This window comes from Giraffa tippelskirchi, chromosome 9 (genome assembly GCF_054371585.1).
Source record: "Giraffa tippelskirchi isolate mGirTip1 chromosome 9, T2T-mGirTip1v1.2.pri, whole genome shotgun sequence".
Classification (NCBI taxonomy): Eukaryota; Metazoa; Chordata; class Mammalia; order Artiodactyla; family Giraffidae; genus Giraffa; species Giraffa tippelskirchi.
The window spans coordinates 93,285,937-93,303,857 of NC_137283.1; the positions used below are offsets into that span (position 1 = coordinate 93,285,937).

Sequence of the window (17,921 nt, forward strand, 5' to 3'; positions counted from 1 at the left end):
CCTCACATTTCTGGCAAACTGTCATTATATACAAAATTAGGAGCCTTAAAAAAGTAATACCCTTATGCTAAGTAATTTCACTTTCAGGAAATTAGGAAAAGAGAGTTACACATCGTCTCATCCTTGTGAAAAACTTGAATGAACACGATTTCTACAAGTGGTAGAATTGTTAAATTTTGATTGAGGTTTAAATATGTAACCATTAAAACGAGGCTTCAAAATCTCTAAATATGATACAATTCTCACAAGATGTCAGGTAAGAAAAGCCAGATACCAAACTATACATAAAAATGATCCCATTTTGCAAAAATAAAAAGACTCACTCTCCCTACCCTTACCCCCTAGAAAATACTCTATGATAGAAAGAGTTTAAAAAATGTGCAAAAGTGTTGTGTGGTTAGATATTATTTTTAAAATGTTCTGCATTGTACTTTTCTATAGCTTTCAAATTTAATATAATAAGTAGGTATTTTATAAAATTAGGAAATAAAGCTTATTTAAAGAGCTTGGTATGGAGGGTGGACTGGTGGTTGGGTTGGCTGGAGATGCCCTTGAAAGGGTGCAGACAGCTGACTAGGGCAGTGGGCCTCACCCCACATAAGATCAGAATCAACAAATTCTAACTGGAGATGACTGAGGATGAAAGAGAAGAATCTGGGATGATATTTAGGTTTCTGACTTGGGGCACCACTAATTAAGATGGGAAGGCATGAGGACAAGCACGTTTGGGGGAAAGATGATGGGACTTCATGGACATGCTGAGGATCAGACACCTGTTAGGGGAGTGAAGGTTCCTCTTCCCCATCCACAGAGGAGAAGCAATGGGATGCCAGGGGCCAGGCTTTAAGGTAATGCTAGTGAGCTGAGTCTGCTCCTGCTGCCTGGCCAGCATTCTTCTCCTCATTGTACTTTTGGACTTTCTTGTTCATGAGGCAAGAAACTGGGGTAACAGTCCAGTCACCTCTGTCTCCAGTTATCTTTTCTTTCCATGTGCCCCAAGTGTGAACAAGAGCACTAGGATCTTGGAAGAGGCCACCCCATTTCTTCCTCCTCCTCCATCCCTTCTTCTTTTCTTCCTCTTCCACCACAGGTCTAGAAACACACCTTCTAGAGGGATGTGCTCTCTCTTTCATCCTGCTCAGTGGCTCAGTCCAAGCGGCTCACTCAAGCCCACTCAAGCCCACTCGACTCCAGAGCGGGAAGCAGACCTTTCTCTCTCCGCATGCCTCCTTAGCGCCTTTTCCTCTGTGTGCTGGTGGGCATGGCCGCTTCTCCCGCTGGAGTTGTCAGGAGCTGAGATTCAAGGTTAGGATTGGTGGAAAGACGCAGAATAGGCCTAAACGAGGGCTGCTTCGGTTCAGGATATCCAGACCTAGTTAGGAAAGGATTGAACTCCCAAAGCAATTGAAACCCTCTCTCCAGGCCTCCATACTGGGGCAAGAGACCATACCCTTTGCAAGAAAATACAGCTTTCCTAGCTCTGCTTCCTCTGCGCACATATCTCATGGGGGCCTCTTGGGCACAGATGGTTAGGTGAGGAGGAGAGGAATTGATAATCCTTGGTACCTTAGCCAGAATGCCAGTGTCACACCATCTCGGGCTCGTGGAGACCCAGGGGTGCCTGTGGGGCATCTGTGTGCTCCAGAGCAGCAGCTTGGAAAGAAAGAAGCATGTGAAGCAGACATGTGGGAATCTGCAGCATAAAGCTGATGAGCTCATCCAAGGAAGATGTAATAGATGAGAAGAAAAGGGAGTCAGAGATAAACCCTTAGGGGACACCATGAGAAAAGGAACAAGCAAAGTATACTCGGACTTCCCTGGTGGCCTAGTGGTTAAGAATCTTCCTTCCAATGCAGAGGATGTGGGTTTGATCCCTGGTTGGGGAGTTGGATCCCACATACCCCAGGGTAACGAAGCCCATGGGTCGCAACTACTAAGCTCAAAACTACTGAGCTCGCGTGCCACAGCTAAGACCTGATGCAGCTAATAAATACATATTTTTTAAAAAGTATACTCAGAAAGACTGGCCAGAGATAGAAATAAAACAAAACAGAAATGATAAGAAAAGCCAAGGGAAGGAGAGTTTAATAGGCTTGTGCTGTGCTGTGCTAAAGTCGCTTCAGTCGTGTCCGACTCTTTGTGACTGCATGAACTGTAGCCCACCAGGCTCCTCTGTCCTTGCGATTCTCCAGGCAAGAATACTGGAGTGGGTTGCCATGCCCTCCTCCAGGGCATCTTCCCCACCCAGGAATCGAACTTGAGTTTCTCACATCTCCTGCACTGGCAGGCGGGTTCTTTACCACTATGCCACCTGGGAAACCCTATTTTTAACCAATGGTTTCAAACAAGAATGAACAATGTGAAGACAAGCATGCAAACGAGTCAAGTGCTGGGCCACAGACCACAGAGCTAGGAACAGTGGGCCGAGGGAGCACAGGAGGAGTAATGACTGAAAGCCTCACAGCAGTGACCAATGAGCTGGACCTTGAAGTGACAGGAGCCTGCCACAGAAAGCTGTGTGTGTGTGCATATGGGGGCTGGGATGAGTGAATGAGAAAGGGATGAGTGAGGGCAAGCACACACATGAAAGGAGCAGGCATGTCAGAAGGGGCCGGCCTCATCACCCTTCACCGTCCCAGTCTCACAGAGCTCCAGTCTTGGAAGATCCGACGACTGCTTGATGAGTCTGCATCCAGGTTGGGAGTGTTGCTGGAGAAACCTCACCCCCCGCCACCCCTCACTGCAGCCTGATGCCAGACCCCACCGGGGCCTTCAATACCAGGCAGCCTTCCTCCTGCAGTTCGTCAGCTGGCATTATTCCTAGTTTCTATAGCTCCTACTCAGAGCTTCTCCACGTTCTCCCTTCTTCACTTCTAGGAGATGCCCGCTTCTGCTGTTACCAAGAAATCATCAAATGAGCAATACCATGATTGATATAATACCACCACTGAATCTGCATTCTCTTCACACATATCCTATTCTTTTCTGCTGCCTGAGCACCTAAGACCAATCCTATCCCCACTCCCACATTCCCTGCCGATTCTCAGGGATCCAGTCCTCTGCTTAGCCCCTCTCTTATCTTCTGAACCCTCTATTCCACTGTTCCCGCTGACCTCTTCTAAAAGGTTAAAGTCTCTCTCACGAGAAGGAAAACCTTCCACCCTCACAGTCTCTCCCAGCTTTCCATCTCATTTTTATTCTCCAAAACCAAATCTGAGCGGTTGCCCCACATCCACTAGCTCCATTCACTCACCCCGGATACATTCACTGAATGTTAGAAGCTACATCTTAAAGTTGCCACTTTAATGAATCTGCTTTTGCGCTGAAGTCACCGACTACTACCTCCTTGGTTTTAGATCCAAAAGACAAACCTTAGTTCTTTCCTGTTGACTGATCCCTGGGATCAGAACACGGAGCATTTTCTACTAAACCTAATCTTGCTATGCTCCTCATCACAATGAAGGGCTGGCACCTCGATCCTTCCAGTTTCCATTTTAAAAACCAAGAGATCAATCTGGACGTCTTTCTTACTTTCCACATGTAATTAATTACTCACAAAATCCTGTCTTCCTCGTCTCATCTTTCAAAAGCACTCAGTTTCCTCTGTCGTCACTATCATTCTTTCAGCAACTGCTCGCTCTCAACAGTGACTACTGCAAGAGATTCCTAGTGTGTCTTCAAGTGTTGTCCAATTCCAATCAACTGAACATCTGCCAGCAAAAGCAGGCTCTCCAAAATGCGTGTCTATGTTTACTTCTCCAGGCTCGAAACAGCTCAGTGCCTTCCTACTGCCCTTAGGAAAATAACCAGACTCTTAACAAGCAGTTCATAGGTCCTCTGTGATCTGCCTTTTCATTATCTCCAGCTTCATTTCTTGCCACTCCCTCAGCTTTGCACTCTATGAACCAGCCACACTGAACTCTTTATTAGTTCATCAAAAGCCCCATACTCTCTGTTTCTCCCTTGGGTCATTCCTCTGCTCAGCAGACTTTTCTCTCTGGCCAGAAACATGTTCTGTGTCCCACTTCCACCCCAGCTGCCTGTCCCCCCACTTCTGATTTCAGCTCAGATTACTCCTGGGTTACTTCCTTTGATCCCCTAGCTCCATTCAGGTACCTGGGTACATGCGTCCATAGCATGTGGCACTTCACCTATAATGGCAATTACCTCACAATATTGTAATGATTCTTTACCAACTGAGCTATCAGGGCTTCCCTCATAGCTCAGTTGGTAAAGAATCCGCCTGTAATGCAGGAGACCCCGGTTTGATTTCTGGGTCAGGAAGATCCGCTGGAGAAGGGATAGGCTACCCACTCCAGTATTCTTGGGCTTCCCTTGTGGCTCAGCTGGTAAAGAATCTGCCTGCAGGGCGGGAGACCTGGGTTCGATCCCTGGGTCAGGAAGATCCCCTGGAGAAGGGAAAGGCTACCCACTCCAGTATTCTGGCCTGGAGAATACCACGGACTGTACAGTCCATGGAGTCACAAAGAGTTGGACACGACTAAGCAACTTTCACTTCACTTCACTATTGTAATGATGTATCCATACTCCTTGATGGTAAATTCTACTTAGCCCATCCATTGTGCTCCTAACATAAGGGCTTGCTAAGTGCTCAAAAAATAAATTATGAATGGTTTTTCAGGCCAAATTAAGAAGCTTGACTTTCATCATGTACGTAATGGGGACCCTGCAGCAGTTTCAAAGAAGGGAAGTGAAATTACTGGCTGGTAGGCATGGTGATAGTGTCTTTCTGATACACAAAACTAGTTTCAAACAGATGAGTAAGGTTTTTCCCCATAGAATTTCAAAGATGCACAGGAAATCTTAACTTCTTGCCAGCCAAAAAGTGCTTGGATTTTGGACACGAGAACATTTTGTTTGTGCCTTGTACTTTAAGGACGACAGTCTAACCCTCTCGAGTCTCACCTCCCAGCTCTTGGTGGTCGGCTCACTGAAGAAGTTGTCGATCATATTCAGCTCTTCTTTCTCCACCACCACAAAGCCTTGCTCTTTGGCATCTTTCCCATAGACGTCAGGAGACCATTGGACAAAGAACGTGTACAAGTGATCCACCCTGAAAAACACGTTTGCCATAGGGGTTAACACCAAATCTACTTTCCTGGCAGGCACGAGTAGGAACTTGGGCACGTACAACTATCTTTTTCCTGCTTGGCAAGTCCATGCTGCTACTTGGGAAATCTCCCATGTTGAAGACAATCTCTACTTGTGCATTCCAAGTTTGGAAAATAAGTCAATAAATGCGAGCAAAAGTCCACAAACACTGAGAAAATGTCCTTCAATCTGAGGAAAAGATCAAGAAATGGGACGTAAAGGTAGAAAACACAATGAAATATCTACACCAAATGTTTTTTTTTCTTCACTGGATCCTCATTTATTAGATGTCTCTATTCACGGGGGAAAAACTGACCTGAAACTTTAGATGGGAACAAAGCAATATTCCAATGTGTCTTTATGTAGACTGAGACATTATTATATCATAATTTTAATAAAATATCTTTAATAACTAGAAAATATCAGGGATAATACTAGCTATCATTTTAACATTAGAAACATACTTAATTTTACCAGTACTAGGAATGCAGTCTTGCCTTCAGTATCTCTGTTCTCTTACACGTATTTAACATCTGAAGCATCTCTCCAGACTTAATCAACAGACAGGTGGTTAGTTCCCAAGAAAAGACTGGGAGCTCTCAGTCTTAGTGCCTAAAATACTCCTCCACCCCTCATCCACATGAAAAAGTCAAAAGCTCTCTGACCTGCAACCATCACAGTGTAAAAAACAGATAGTATCAAATGATTCTTAAAGTCTTTAATAATTACAAAATGATAATTTCAATTTGAATCTCCTGTTTGGCACAGTGCTAATTCATTGCTAAGTTTATAAAAGTTCTAACTGTAAAAATATTTTAACACTCTTGCTGTAGACTGAATGTTTGTGTCGCCCTAAAATTCATATGTTGATATCTAATCCCCAATGTGATGTTATTTGGATGTAGGACCTTTCAGAGGTTCTTAGGGTATGAGGCAGAGCCCTCATGACTGGGATTAAAAGACCCCACAGAGCTGGCCAGCCCCTGTGCCAAGTGAGAACGCAGTGCAAAGACAGCCATCTATGGAACCAGAGCAAGCCCTCACCAGACACTGAATCTGCTAGCACTTTGATCATGGTTCCGAGACTCTGGAACTGTCGTGAATAGACCTCTTCTTTAAAAGCCACCCAGTCTATCGTATTCTGTTATAGCAACAAACTGAAGGGGTTCCCTGATGGCCCAGTGGTAAAGAATGCCCCAGCCACTGCAGGAGACTCAGGTTTGATCCCTGGGTCAGGAAGATCCCCTGGAGAAGACAACTGCAACCCACTCCAATATTCTTGCCTGGAGAATGTCATGGATAGAGGAGTCTAGGGAGCTACAGTCCCACACAAAAGAGTCAGACACAACTGATCAACTAAACAACAACAACAACAAAGTGAGAAATATTAATAGGATTAAAACAAACAACAAAATGTCACCATAATTCTAACATTCCAATGGATCAAACTGCCTTTAGGTTTCTATAGTCCTAACCTGTTCTTGATCATATGTACAAGGTTTTCTTTCCATTGTTATCAAGGCTAAGACATAATTGTTTGTTACATGTAACATTAAATAGTGCATATTTGCCATTGTTGCTAATCTTTGTACTGACTTGTAATGGCTACGTTTCACAGAAGTAATAAACCATAATTACCCAAATCCCTATGTCCTTGGGGTGTTTAGTTTGTTTCCAATTCTTTTTCTTTGATTGTACAAATAACATTGCAATGAATATCCTCATGATCCATGCCTTTTGTCATCTTCTGAATTATCTCCTCAAGATTAGCTCCCAGAAGAGGGATTATTAGGCCAAAGGGCATGGCTTTATAGCTTGTGATGCATCCTAACAAACTGTTCTTGAAAGCCTGACTAGTTTACTCTGACAGGAGCATTGCAGTTTGCATCTAAAGTAACAATCTTGCTTATCCTTTTTTTTTTCTAAATGAATTTAATATATATTTTAAGTTGTACCCCACTGATTCTGTATTTCTTTGAGTGGCAGTGGGTTGAACATTTTTCAAATGTTTTCTTCCTGGCTGCCTTCTATGAACTGGCTCTGTGATTGTGGAGTCATTGTTTTTCTTTTCACTATATGGAAGCCTTTATATAATGTAAACATTAACCACTACCAAATGTTTTCCTAAGCTGTTTTTTCCCTTTTATATTAATCATGTCTTTTCTTTCATAATATAAGATTCTAATTTTCATATATTTTAAAGGCATAGTTCCTTTGAGACTTCTGCTCCTTCAAAACAAGGGAAGTTGGCACTCAAGACAAGTTGTATATTGGTGTGCTATGAAATGCTAACCATTTCTTTTTTTTTCTAAAAAAAAAGAAATATAGATATATGTTATAATTGTACATGGATGTTATAGTTAATTTTATTTGTCAACTTGGTTAGGCCATGGCTAGTCTTTGGTCAAACATGAATCTAGATGTTGCTGTGAAGGTATTTCTTTTTAAACATGTGATTAACAACTAAGCAGCCTTTCAATAAAGCAGATTACTCTCCATAATGCGGGTGGGCCTCTCCAATCAGTCAAAGGCCTTAAGAGAAAAAGACTAAAGTTCCCAGAGCAAGAAGGAATTGTCTCTAGATGCCCTTCAGGTTTGTGACTACAATATCAACCCCTCCCTGTTCCTCTAGCCTACCAGCCTACCTTGCACATTTTGAACTTGGCAGCCTCCATAGCCACGTAAGCCAATTCTTTAAAGGAAATCTTTCTCTGTATATGTGTGTATCTGCATACACACATATACACCTACACATACACACATCCTCTCAGTTCTGTTTCTCTTGAGATCCTTGACTAAGACAATGGACAACTCTGAAAAGCTATGTAAGAAACTGAGGTGAATGGTTATCTCTGGGGAATGGAATGAGGTAGACGAAAGATACATTATATATATCTTTCCTTAAGTTATTTAAATTTTTTGGACTTGATAGTACATTTTTATAATTTGAAAATTAAAATTACATTAAAAAAAAGCGCAAATAATGAGAACTTTCCATCTCACTCATATCCCTGTCCATCACATTCTGGGTCCACCTTTCCCCACTTTAGGTGACCACTTTATTATCTCCTTGTGTGTTCTTGTGGTGCTATTTGTATGTTGTTCATTGTTGTTCAGTCGCTAAGTTGTGTCCGACTCTGCGACCCCATGGACCGCAGCACACCAGACCTCCCTGTCCTTCACTATCTCCTGGAATTTGCTCAAACTCATGTCCATTGAGCTGGTGATGCCATCTAACCATCTCATCCTCTGTCACCCTCTTCTTTTTCTGCCTTCAATCTTTCCCAGCATCAGGATCTTTTCCAATGAATCAGTTCTTCACATAAGGTGGCCAAAGTATTGGAGCTGCAGCATCAATCCTTCCACTGACTCTTCAGGGTTAATTTCCTTTAGGACTGATTGGTTTGATATTTATATCTATTTTTATAGCTAGAAATAAACATGAATATAGATTCTCTTCCTCTTTCATTTCTATGAAAAATAGTACTATTCTCTAGCTTTTTTTTGCTTAACAGTAGAGCCTGGATATCCTTGCACAGCAGTATAGAGATAGCTTCCTCATTCTTTCTTTAATAACTACACAGTACTTTACTGTGTGGATTTACCCTAGTTTATGTAACCATCCTCTCTAACCTGGTTACCTGGCTTGTTTTCAAGACAGTGCTGTCATAAACTATGCTATGAGTAACTTGGAACGTCATTTTTGCATGCGTTACAGAGAGAGCTGTAGGATGTATTCTCGGAAGTGAGACTGTGTTATCGAAGCAGCAATTCACTTATGGCCTCATTTTTTTGCGCTCCCACCAGCAGTACGTTTGCTCTTTTGAATCTCCAAACTATTTTTATCATATAATATGACACTTCCTATTAAAAGTTAACTTAGAAACAATAAAATAAATCATGACTCCAGAAAGGTTGATAAGTATACAATTCTAACTCTTTTCGAGTTTTCTAACACTTAAAATTTAGTCCATCTTAAGTGTATTTTAGAAAAAAGTTGAGAAGCAAATATGCTTCACTCTAACTTTTGTAAAAGGACACATTTATCACATGCTAACCCACCTGAGATAAAATGGCTTCCTAAATATGTGTGGGTTAGCTTATTTGTGAGAAAGATGAAAGCAGTTCCTGATACATGGGAGCTGGTCTGCTCCTATCAGCCAGGTCCCAGTGGTAAGAGGAGCTGGCCTAGCACTCCCAGCTCGGCCCTGGTAATCTCCCGTTGAACATAACAATTTCACAGAACATTAACGTCAGGCAAAGACACTCTATGACCATGATGAATCATGACAGAGACGAGACTGCTGAGGTATTATATCTGAACACAAACAGTGTCCGACCACAAAAACGACCAAACATCCCTCTAATCTGGCTAATATATAAATGACTGTGCTACTTCACCAATTATGGCATTATTAGCCTGTCTAGTTTTCCCTCCCTCAACATGGGATTTCTGCTTCTAATCCAGTGCAAAGTCCAACTTAAAGTTCTCCCTCAAATCACCTAACGTACATCCTATGACCCCCTTCTGCTGCTGCTGCTGCTGCTGCTAAGTCGCTTCAGTCGTGTCCAACTCTGTGCGACCCCATAGACGGCAGCCCACCAGGCTCCACCATCCCTGGGATTCTCCAGGCAAGAACACTGGAGTGGGTTGCCATTTCCTTCTCCAATGCATGAAAGTGAAAAGTGAAAGTGAAGTCGCTCAGTCTGTCTGACTCTTAGTGACCCCATGGACTGCAGCCTACCAGGCTCCTCTGTCCATGGGATTTTTCAGGCAAGAGTACTGTAGTGGGGTGCCATTGCCTTCTCCTGACCCCTTTCTAGCACCCTCTAACTAGAAAGGGCCCTAAGATGGCCATTATGGACTTATTCCATGCATTCTACTTCAATGCAATAATTCAAGCCAGCTCATTCAACTTCAGGTGTGTTCCTGGTGGTCCCTGGCTGCAGGGCATCGCTTCCTTAAACAATACTTCCTGTGCACCTGCTATGCACCAGTGACCCTGCCCTGGAGGAGCTACCTTCTGGAATATTAGGGTTGGAGATATAAGGCATCATTTAATCCAGCTGACTCTTCTTGATATAAGAGAATGAGGGCGTTGAAGTCTACTATCAGCAGCACAGCCAGGACTATCAGCATCACAGCCAGGATGAGATCTCCTGAGGGGACAATCAGGGTTCTTTGAATCACACTGCGAAGTCTTCCCCATATGTATTCTACATTGATTTCTGCACTGGTTCCCAGTTAATGTCCTGGTTATGACACAAGACACATTTTCTTAATCACTTTTTGAACCAACTATCCATGAAGGACTGCTCATTTATTTATCCTCAAACAAGTTACTCTCAAAGAAGAAGTCATTGTACAAGTATAAACACTGAAGAAGCTTCCTAAGAAATGCTAGAGGTTCATGCTGGCATATGTCCCTGTGTAAGACTGCAGGAGAATGAGGGATGAGGCAGAGATTTGAACTGAAGATTTTATTTCTATTATAAGAAAATTCAATATAATTTTATTTCTCTTACAAGAAAATTTATAATTTTATAAATTATAAATTTTCTTATAAGAAAATATAAATTGTGACAACTGCAGGTCAGTGAAGATTTTAAGGTGAGTTCCTATCTCAGCAATTGCCAGTCACTTCCCTTTTTGGTGACCAAGACAATAAATCGCTTGGGAAACCATTTGAGCAATTCTTTTTATCATGCAGATTCAAGGTGAGTAGGACATATTATTTTAGAGGAGGGTAGCGTTGAACAGTCCCTGTTTGATGACCACAGCTCATTCCTATAACCCACTGGGTAGGTGGGTGGGATGGAAGATCTGTATGAGGGCCAAACGATTTCCTAAGAAGGAGGAATCTCATGCCTAATACCTTCTTTTTCAAAGTTCAACATTATCAGAGCATCTCTGTTGAATTAAGCTGGTCCTAATAGAGGTAAGCTCTCGAAAAGGATAATATCCCCTCTTCCACCCCTTCCTTCTGGAAGAGAAACTTTTCAAGGGGGTGGGGGGAACAGTCTGATTGTAGACTGATGACCTGGGATCCATATGAACGCCATGGCTATTTCAGGAGCAGATTAAGTTGGGTATGTTGTGTTGCTGATGGGAAAACTCAGATCAAACCACTTGCCACAATGGGCATACGATGGAAAGAAATGGCTACACATGTCATACATGTGTGTGTGAGTTCCCTTTGTTGTTGTTCACTCAGTCGTGTCTGACTCTTTGAAACCGCATGAACTGCAGCACGCCAGGCTTCCCTCTCCTTCCCTATGAGATCCCTAGGAGCTATAACAAGTGAAGGGCTGGGGAGGGAAAGGTGAGTTTTAGCACAAAGTATTCTTGCCACCATACTTTTTTCTCTCTAGAAGAAATATGTCAACCTGGGGCAAGAATCTGCGGTGACCAAGTAAGAGAGGTTTATTCCCATCTCTTCTCTTGAGATGGCTGGATTTCCTGAGAGGTGAATCAAGCCTCTGGGATCGTTGGTTGACAGAGTGGCCTATTTTGTAGCAAGGTCAAGAGCAGCCAGGGCCATCCCTTTAACCTGGACAATCCCCGGGCTTGCTGAGCTTACCACAAAAGGAAATATCTACAAAGGAGGGGAGAGGCATTCTCAAAATACCACAGAAAAGAAGGTCAGAGTCAGAAAACTTTTACTGTTAAACACAGAATTGACCTTATGTTTTAAGCAATGCTGATGAAATATATCAGCTACCTAAAAAGAAAAGATTGGATTCCTCGCCTTGAGGACCTCACATTACACAACAGCTTGAAGAGTCAAGTGTTATTAGGCCCAGTTTAAAGATCAGAAAACTGAGGCTCCGAAGACTGAATGATGTGCCCGAATACCCCATCACTGGAAATGTTCCAGCCAGTCTAAGCTGACTGCCTCCTCTTTTATGAACGCTGAGCCCCAAGGGGGATGGTACACTTTTGTACCTGTCCGGAGAAGGCAATGGCACCCCACTCCAGTACTCTTGCCTGGAAAATCCCATGGACGGAGGAGCCTGGTAGGCTGCAGTCCATGGGGTCGCTAGGAGTCGGACATGACTGAGCGACTTTACTTTTCACTTTCAGGCATTGGAGAAGAAAATGGCAACCCACTCCAGTATTCTTGCCTGGAGAATCCCAGGGACGGGGGAGCCTAGTGGGCTTCTCTCTATGGGGTCGCACAGAGTTGGACATGACTGAAGCGACTTAGCAGCAGCAGCAGCAGTCAAGGGTCTCATAGTATGGGTCAGCTACTTCCTTGGTTTGGGGTTTTATGAACGAAGCTTAAGTAGGCGTGAGATGCCCTGAGTGGCCCTTAGGTCTCATGGGGGCACCCCCACCCCATCCACATTTCCAACACACTGCACACAGCACTCAGCTCCAGGCCTGGGGAACACCAGGGCAGCCCACTCTGCTCAGCCACGCCTCTGGGAACGGTTCTCCGCTGGCTGGGACGGGTGGGGCAGCAGCCCTGGACAGCCTCCCGCCTCTCTCAGGGGGCAGGCTCTCTCTGCAGCCAACAGTCTCCCCAGCCTCAAGAAGCCTCAGGGGATACGGGGAAACCTCCAAAGTAGGTTATGCAACGGGGCAACCTGCTGGGAAGTGCTCGAGTCTCTTTTCTCAGACGCCCAGGACTCTGGCGCACCCCGGGGTCCCTCAACCATAGCCTCCCACAAGTAAAACCTCCTCATTGTCTCACGAAGAGAGGTTTTCACGTACGCCTTTGAGGGAAAAAGCAGTGGTGAACAGTTAAAAAGGCCTGTGCTACAGGAGAAAATTAAAGCTCATTTGGAGCCAGTTTGATTGCTTCATTCTTTGGTCCTTGGAGACCAAAGAGAAGAGGATGTGACTTCATTTTTTTTTTTTCTCCTTCTAGATTAGAGCGGCCCTGAGTTTGTTTAAGTTTCTCTAACCTAATTCCTGGAACAGTTCTTTTTGGCTAGCTTAACTGGATTTTCCTGGTGGTTAGTTCCCAGAACCGAACCTTGCCCTCTGGAAACAGGCCTGAAGTTCTGAAAACCCCCTCCTTGTCCCTCTGCCCTCCCCTCGCCCACGCATTCCTCACGACCACGACCACGTCAGTTCCACTCTCACCTTGACCCTCACCCCTCACCTTTCCGCAGCATCAGCCCCTCCTGAATTCACACACTTCCAGGCCAGTCTTTGTACCTCACCCCCACCAGGGCCTCCTGAAAGCACACAGATTTCATCCTCCTATTGCACCTGCCCTTCCAAATGCCTATTCACAGAAACAATCATCTTTCTAACTCCTCTAGTGAGATGATGGATGTGGCTGAGTTTGCTTACTGGAGCTTAATGGGTCCACTACAAGTCAAGGGCACCCAACATGTGTCCAAAGAAACCCGCCCTCATGGGGCTCTCTACTCCCCTCCAGCACCCCTCTGTGGCTCCTCCACTCAGCAGCTATTCCAGATTCAGCTCAGATTCAGTCCCACCCTGCCTCTCAGAACGGAGGACTCTCTGTTGTACCATTCTAATAGGGTGTTCCCCTCTGGCCCCTCTTAGTGAGCTTTCTCTTCAGAAGAAGTAACTGCTCTCCTGTTTTAACCCTCCTCTCAGAAGTTCAGACAGTCCCACCCCTGAGCAGACTCCCTACATTATTCCCATCTCACTTCTCCACCACTTTATCTCTTTCATCTTAATCCACAAATTTACTTGCACTTCCCCATTCTTAAAAATACATATATAAGCCTCTGGGACCTCCCTGGTGGTCCAGTGGCTAAGGCTCAGAGCTCCCAATGCAGAGGGCATGAGTTCGATCCCTAGTCAGGGAACTTAGATCCCCCACATGCCTTGCTTTGTAGTCAAAAAACCCCAAACAAAAAATAAGCCTCAAGATTTTGTTTCTCCCTAAGGCTTCCTTCCCATACCTCATCTTCCCTTCAGGTTATATTGTTAACATTTGGGTTAAACATTTTTTTTTTTGCTACTCCTTTTTATTCCTGATTCTATTAACCTTCTAGTATATGCCCTTTGTCCTAGGTGCGCTAGTGGTAAAGAACCTGCCTGCCAATGAAGGAGACATAAGAGATGAGGGTTCGATTCATCGGTCAGAAAGATCCCCTGGAGCAGGGTATGGTAACCAACTCCAGTACTTTTGCCTGGATAATACCATGGACAGAGGAGCCTGGCAGGCTACAGTCCATAGGGTGATAAGGAGTCAGACATGACTGAAACCACTTAGACAGCACAGCAGAAACCTGCCTCAGAAACTGTGTGGATGCAGGCAGGGTTTTTACATCCTGTTCCTTCCCTTACTGCTTTAGTGAAGCTGATTTCCTCAAACTTGACCTACTGTGAAGAACCTCAATGGTATCGCATTCATCATTTTTCTTGACCTCTGACAGCCTGCTGATGGCTTTTATTTTATTTTTGAAGCACAGTGACTCACCAAGCTTTGGCCTCAGTTACCTCAGAACACTATCTGTGGCCTCTGGCCAAGCCAACACAATTACTGCATTACCAGTAATTACCGCCCTGCTGGCTACCATGCGGTCATGAAGCAATAAGGGTGGTAACACCTGTGAGCAGGGAACTCACAGGACAGGTACCGGGTCCGGAAAAATCTGGCATGTAAGGAAGAAGCAGTAGGAGCAGTCCTGGAAGGAAGCCAAGAGAAAGAAGCAGGGAAGTAGAAGCGAGGTGATAAAATACAAATCTGAGCACTTCACGCAGCTGTGCAAAATCCTTCCACTGTCTCCCTGGAGGTTTTAGGATAATTTCAAACTCCTTAGGGCTGCCTGAGAGCTTTGTTTTGTGTCAGTCTCCCTAATGGGATCTTTGCTGCAGCCACACACTCTTGTATCTCTCTGCTCCAACATCCCACTCTGGCCTCCATGCTCAATCTATTGCCTCTTTCTTTCTTGTTATTATTATTTTAATAAGAGTGACAACAAAGGTAAGCCCGGTGGAGAATCATTTTATGCTGGGGTCAGGGAAGGCCTCTGAGGGGCCCAGGTCCAGCTGAGTTTTGAAGGAAGAGTCAGTTACAGGAGGAAGGGAAGCAGCATTCCACTGGAGGGGACGTGTGCAAAAAAGACCTGGCATCGTAAGGGCAGGGTGATGCTGGAAGGAGGTCAAACTGGACGTGACAGAGGGAAGGAGAGACAATGCAATCACATCCCTGGTGGCTTCTTGACGCAGATTCTGTAACTGGGACAGGCTACCGGGACACAGTCCCTGCCCAGGGTGATCCCGTCCCTGCCCTCGAGTGATCAGGTTGAAAGAAGCAAACAAAAATGCCTAACACAGTTCCAACAACACAATGGCAGAAGCCAGCGGGCATCAGGGCTGGGGTGTTCCTGTAGAACAAGAACTCATCAAGGAGAGGAAGAATTCCTGACAGGTGGGAAAAAAGAGAGAGTTTTATCCTTTGTTAATGGACTGGCAGGAGGGTGGGGGGAGAAAAAGCCAGAGGAGCTGGGTCACTGGGTCACAGTAAGTCCTGGGCACAAGTAAAATCTTTGACCTTATTCCGAGGCCACCGTTCCACAAAGTGTAGCAGGGGCAGCTCCAGTGACTTCAGAGGCTGCCCAGAGGAACCTATTTCCGTAGTTATGTATTTATTTAAAGAGTATTGGGAGTCAACACAATTAGCATATTATTAGCTGCTAAATTTCACAGATATTACTGCTCAGGAAAAGCCTAATTTAAAAAAAAAAAAGAGTTGATCTAAATCCTTTGAAGACAACTCTTTAGGAAACAGTAATACAGATGGTGTGCAGATATGGGGGTATTTGGAAAGGAAGTGAATGACCGAAGTTTGAGAAGCACCACTAGGCAATACTCAGGGCTCCGGCAGGGAAGTGGCCCAGCCAGATCTGTAGTTTAGGCAGACTGCTGTGGAGCGAAGGAGGGAAGGTCAGGAAGAGACACGACTGACTAGAAACAAAGGCTTTGTGGAGAGGTGACAATGGCAATCCAGCCAAGAGGCGATCAAGGCCAGAGTCCAGGCGAGGCGGTGGACGTAGGGGGAAGCTTGCCATCCACACTCCTCCAGGCACAAGAATAGTTCCCACCCATCCAGCCATTGCTGATACCAAAATCCAGCACTTCAGCTTTGTTCAAGTAACTCCAAATTTGGGCTTAATCAGATTTCATCATCTGCAGTGATTTTGGATGTAGATGGTGACTGCAGCCATGAAATTAAAAGATACTTACTCCTTGGGAGAAAAGTTATGATCAACCTAGACAGCATATTAAAAAGCAGAGGCATTACTTTGCCAAGAAAGGTCCATCTAGTCAAGGCTATGGCTTTTCCAGTAGTCATGAATGGATGTGAGAGTTGGACTATAAAGAAAGCTGAGCGCCGAAGAATTGATGCTTTTGAACTGTGGTGTTGGAGAAGACTCTTGAGAGTCCCTTGAACAGCAAGGAAATCCAGCCAGTCCATCCTAAAGAAAATCAGTTCTGAATATTCATTGGAAGGACTGATGCTGAAGCTGAAACTCTAATACTTTAGCTACCTGATGGGAAGAACTGACTCATTTGAAAAGACCCTGATGCTGGAAAAGATTGAAGGCTGGAGGAGAAGGGGACGACAGAGGATGAGGTGGTTGAATGGCATCACCGACTCAGTGGACATGAGTTTGGGTAAACTCCGGGAGTTGGTGATGGACAGGGAGGCCTGGCATGCTGCAGTCCATGCGGTCGCAAAGAGTCGGACACGACTGAGTGACTGAACTGAACAGAGATTTTGTCATAAGCCTCAAGGCTCCTTTAGAGATTCATCCCAAAGAAGACACCATATTCAAGTTACAAATCTGCATTTAGCAGATACAGTTGTCTTCTCTGGGAAAGAAATTCAAAGAAAGGGAAATGATAAAGGTTCTTAGAAGGCAGCAGGCTTACCTTAGAGGCAACAAAGTACGACCAACTATAGGAAAGGAAGCCACAGAGCAGCAACAACTGACTTTCATTTCGAGGACAGACAAGCTGTTATTTCTCACGATAACCTCAGCGGGTAGCCACTGTAATTAGCGCTCCTAGTTAGCCCTGGAAGAAACAGATGCTTGCACAGGTTACCTAACTTGCCCACAGCCACACAGTATGTTAGGGGAGGACCTGGCATTAACCTCAGGTCAGTTCATGGTCTCAACCCATATGTTGCACTGTTTCGTTTATGTCAGTCTTGCTGTTCTGGTTTTACTATTTCATAAAAGCCCATCACTGACCAAGCTGTAGGGTTGAGGGATATAAAACGTGAGAACAAATCAGAGATGATGCTTGGAACAAAACACTATACCACCTATTCACAGTTTAGGTACAAAGGCTTTAGGTATGATTATCACTTATTCTATATCAAACAAGACTACCAGTTATGGTGTGATTTTATTTACTGTTGCTTTTTTTTTTAAAAAAAAAAACATAATTGTGAGGTAAAGGACAAAAGCATCATTTCTAAGTTAAAGACCTGACCTCTCAAGTTAGTTCCACTTGTTATCAGCTGGAGGCTTTGGGTAAGTTCCTTAATCTCTCTGTGCTTTTATTTTATTATTATTAATCTATTTATTTATTTGGCTGCGCTGGGTCTTAGTGGCGGCACGTGGGATCTAGTTCCACAACTAGGGATCGAACCTGGGCCCCCTGCATGGGTAGTGAGGAATTTTAGCCACTGGACCACCAGGGAAGTCCCTCTCTGAGCTTTTAAAATGAAGGTAAGAAAACCTAGCTCCTCATTCAGGTGTTGCTGCTAAGTCGCTTCAGTCGTGTCCGACTCTGCGCGATCCCGCGCGACCCCATAGATGGCAGCCCACCAGGCTCTGCCGTCCCTGGGGTTCTTCAGGCAAGA

At 44.5% G+C, this 17,921-nt stretch overlaps 1 protein-coding gene across 35 annotated transcripts in view; it reads right to left on the reverse strand.

Moving 5' to 3' along the window:
• Nucleotides 1–17,921, reverse strand: part of NCOA7 (nuclear receptor coactivator 7) — a 173,830-nt gene that overhangs the window by 24,702 nt on the left and 131,207 nt on the right. For all 35 annotated transcript variants that reach the window (XM_081529824.1, XM_081529839.1, XM_081529822.1 and 32 more), the window contains one exon: nt 4,927–5,074. In XM_081529824.1, the coding sequence (XP_081385950.1) occupies nt 4,927–5,074 (148 nt within the window). The remainder of the gene's footprint in view (nt 1–4,926; nt 5,075–17,921) is intronic.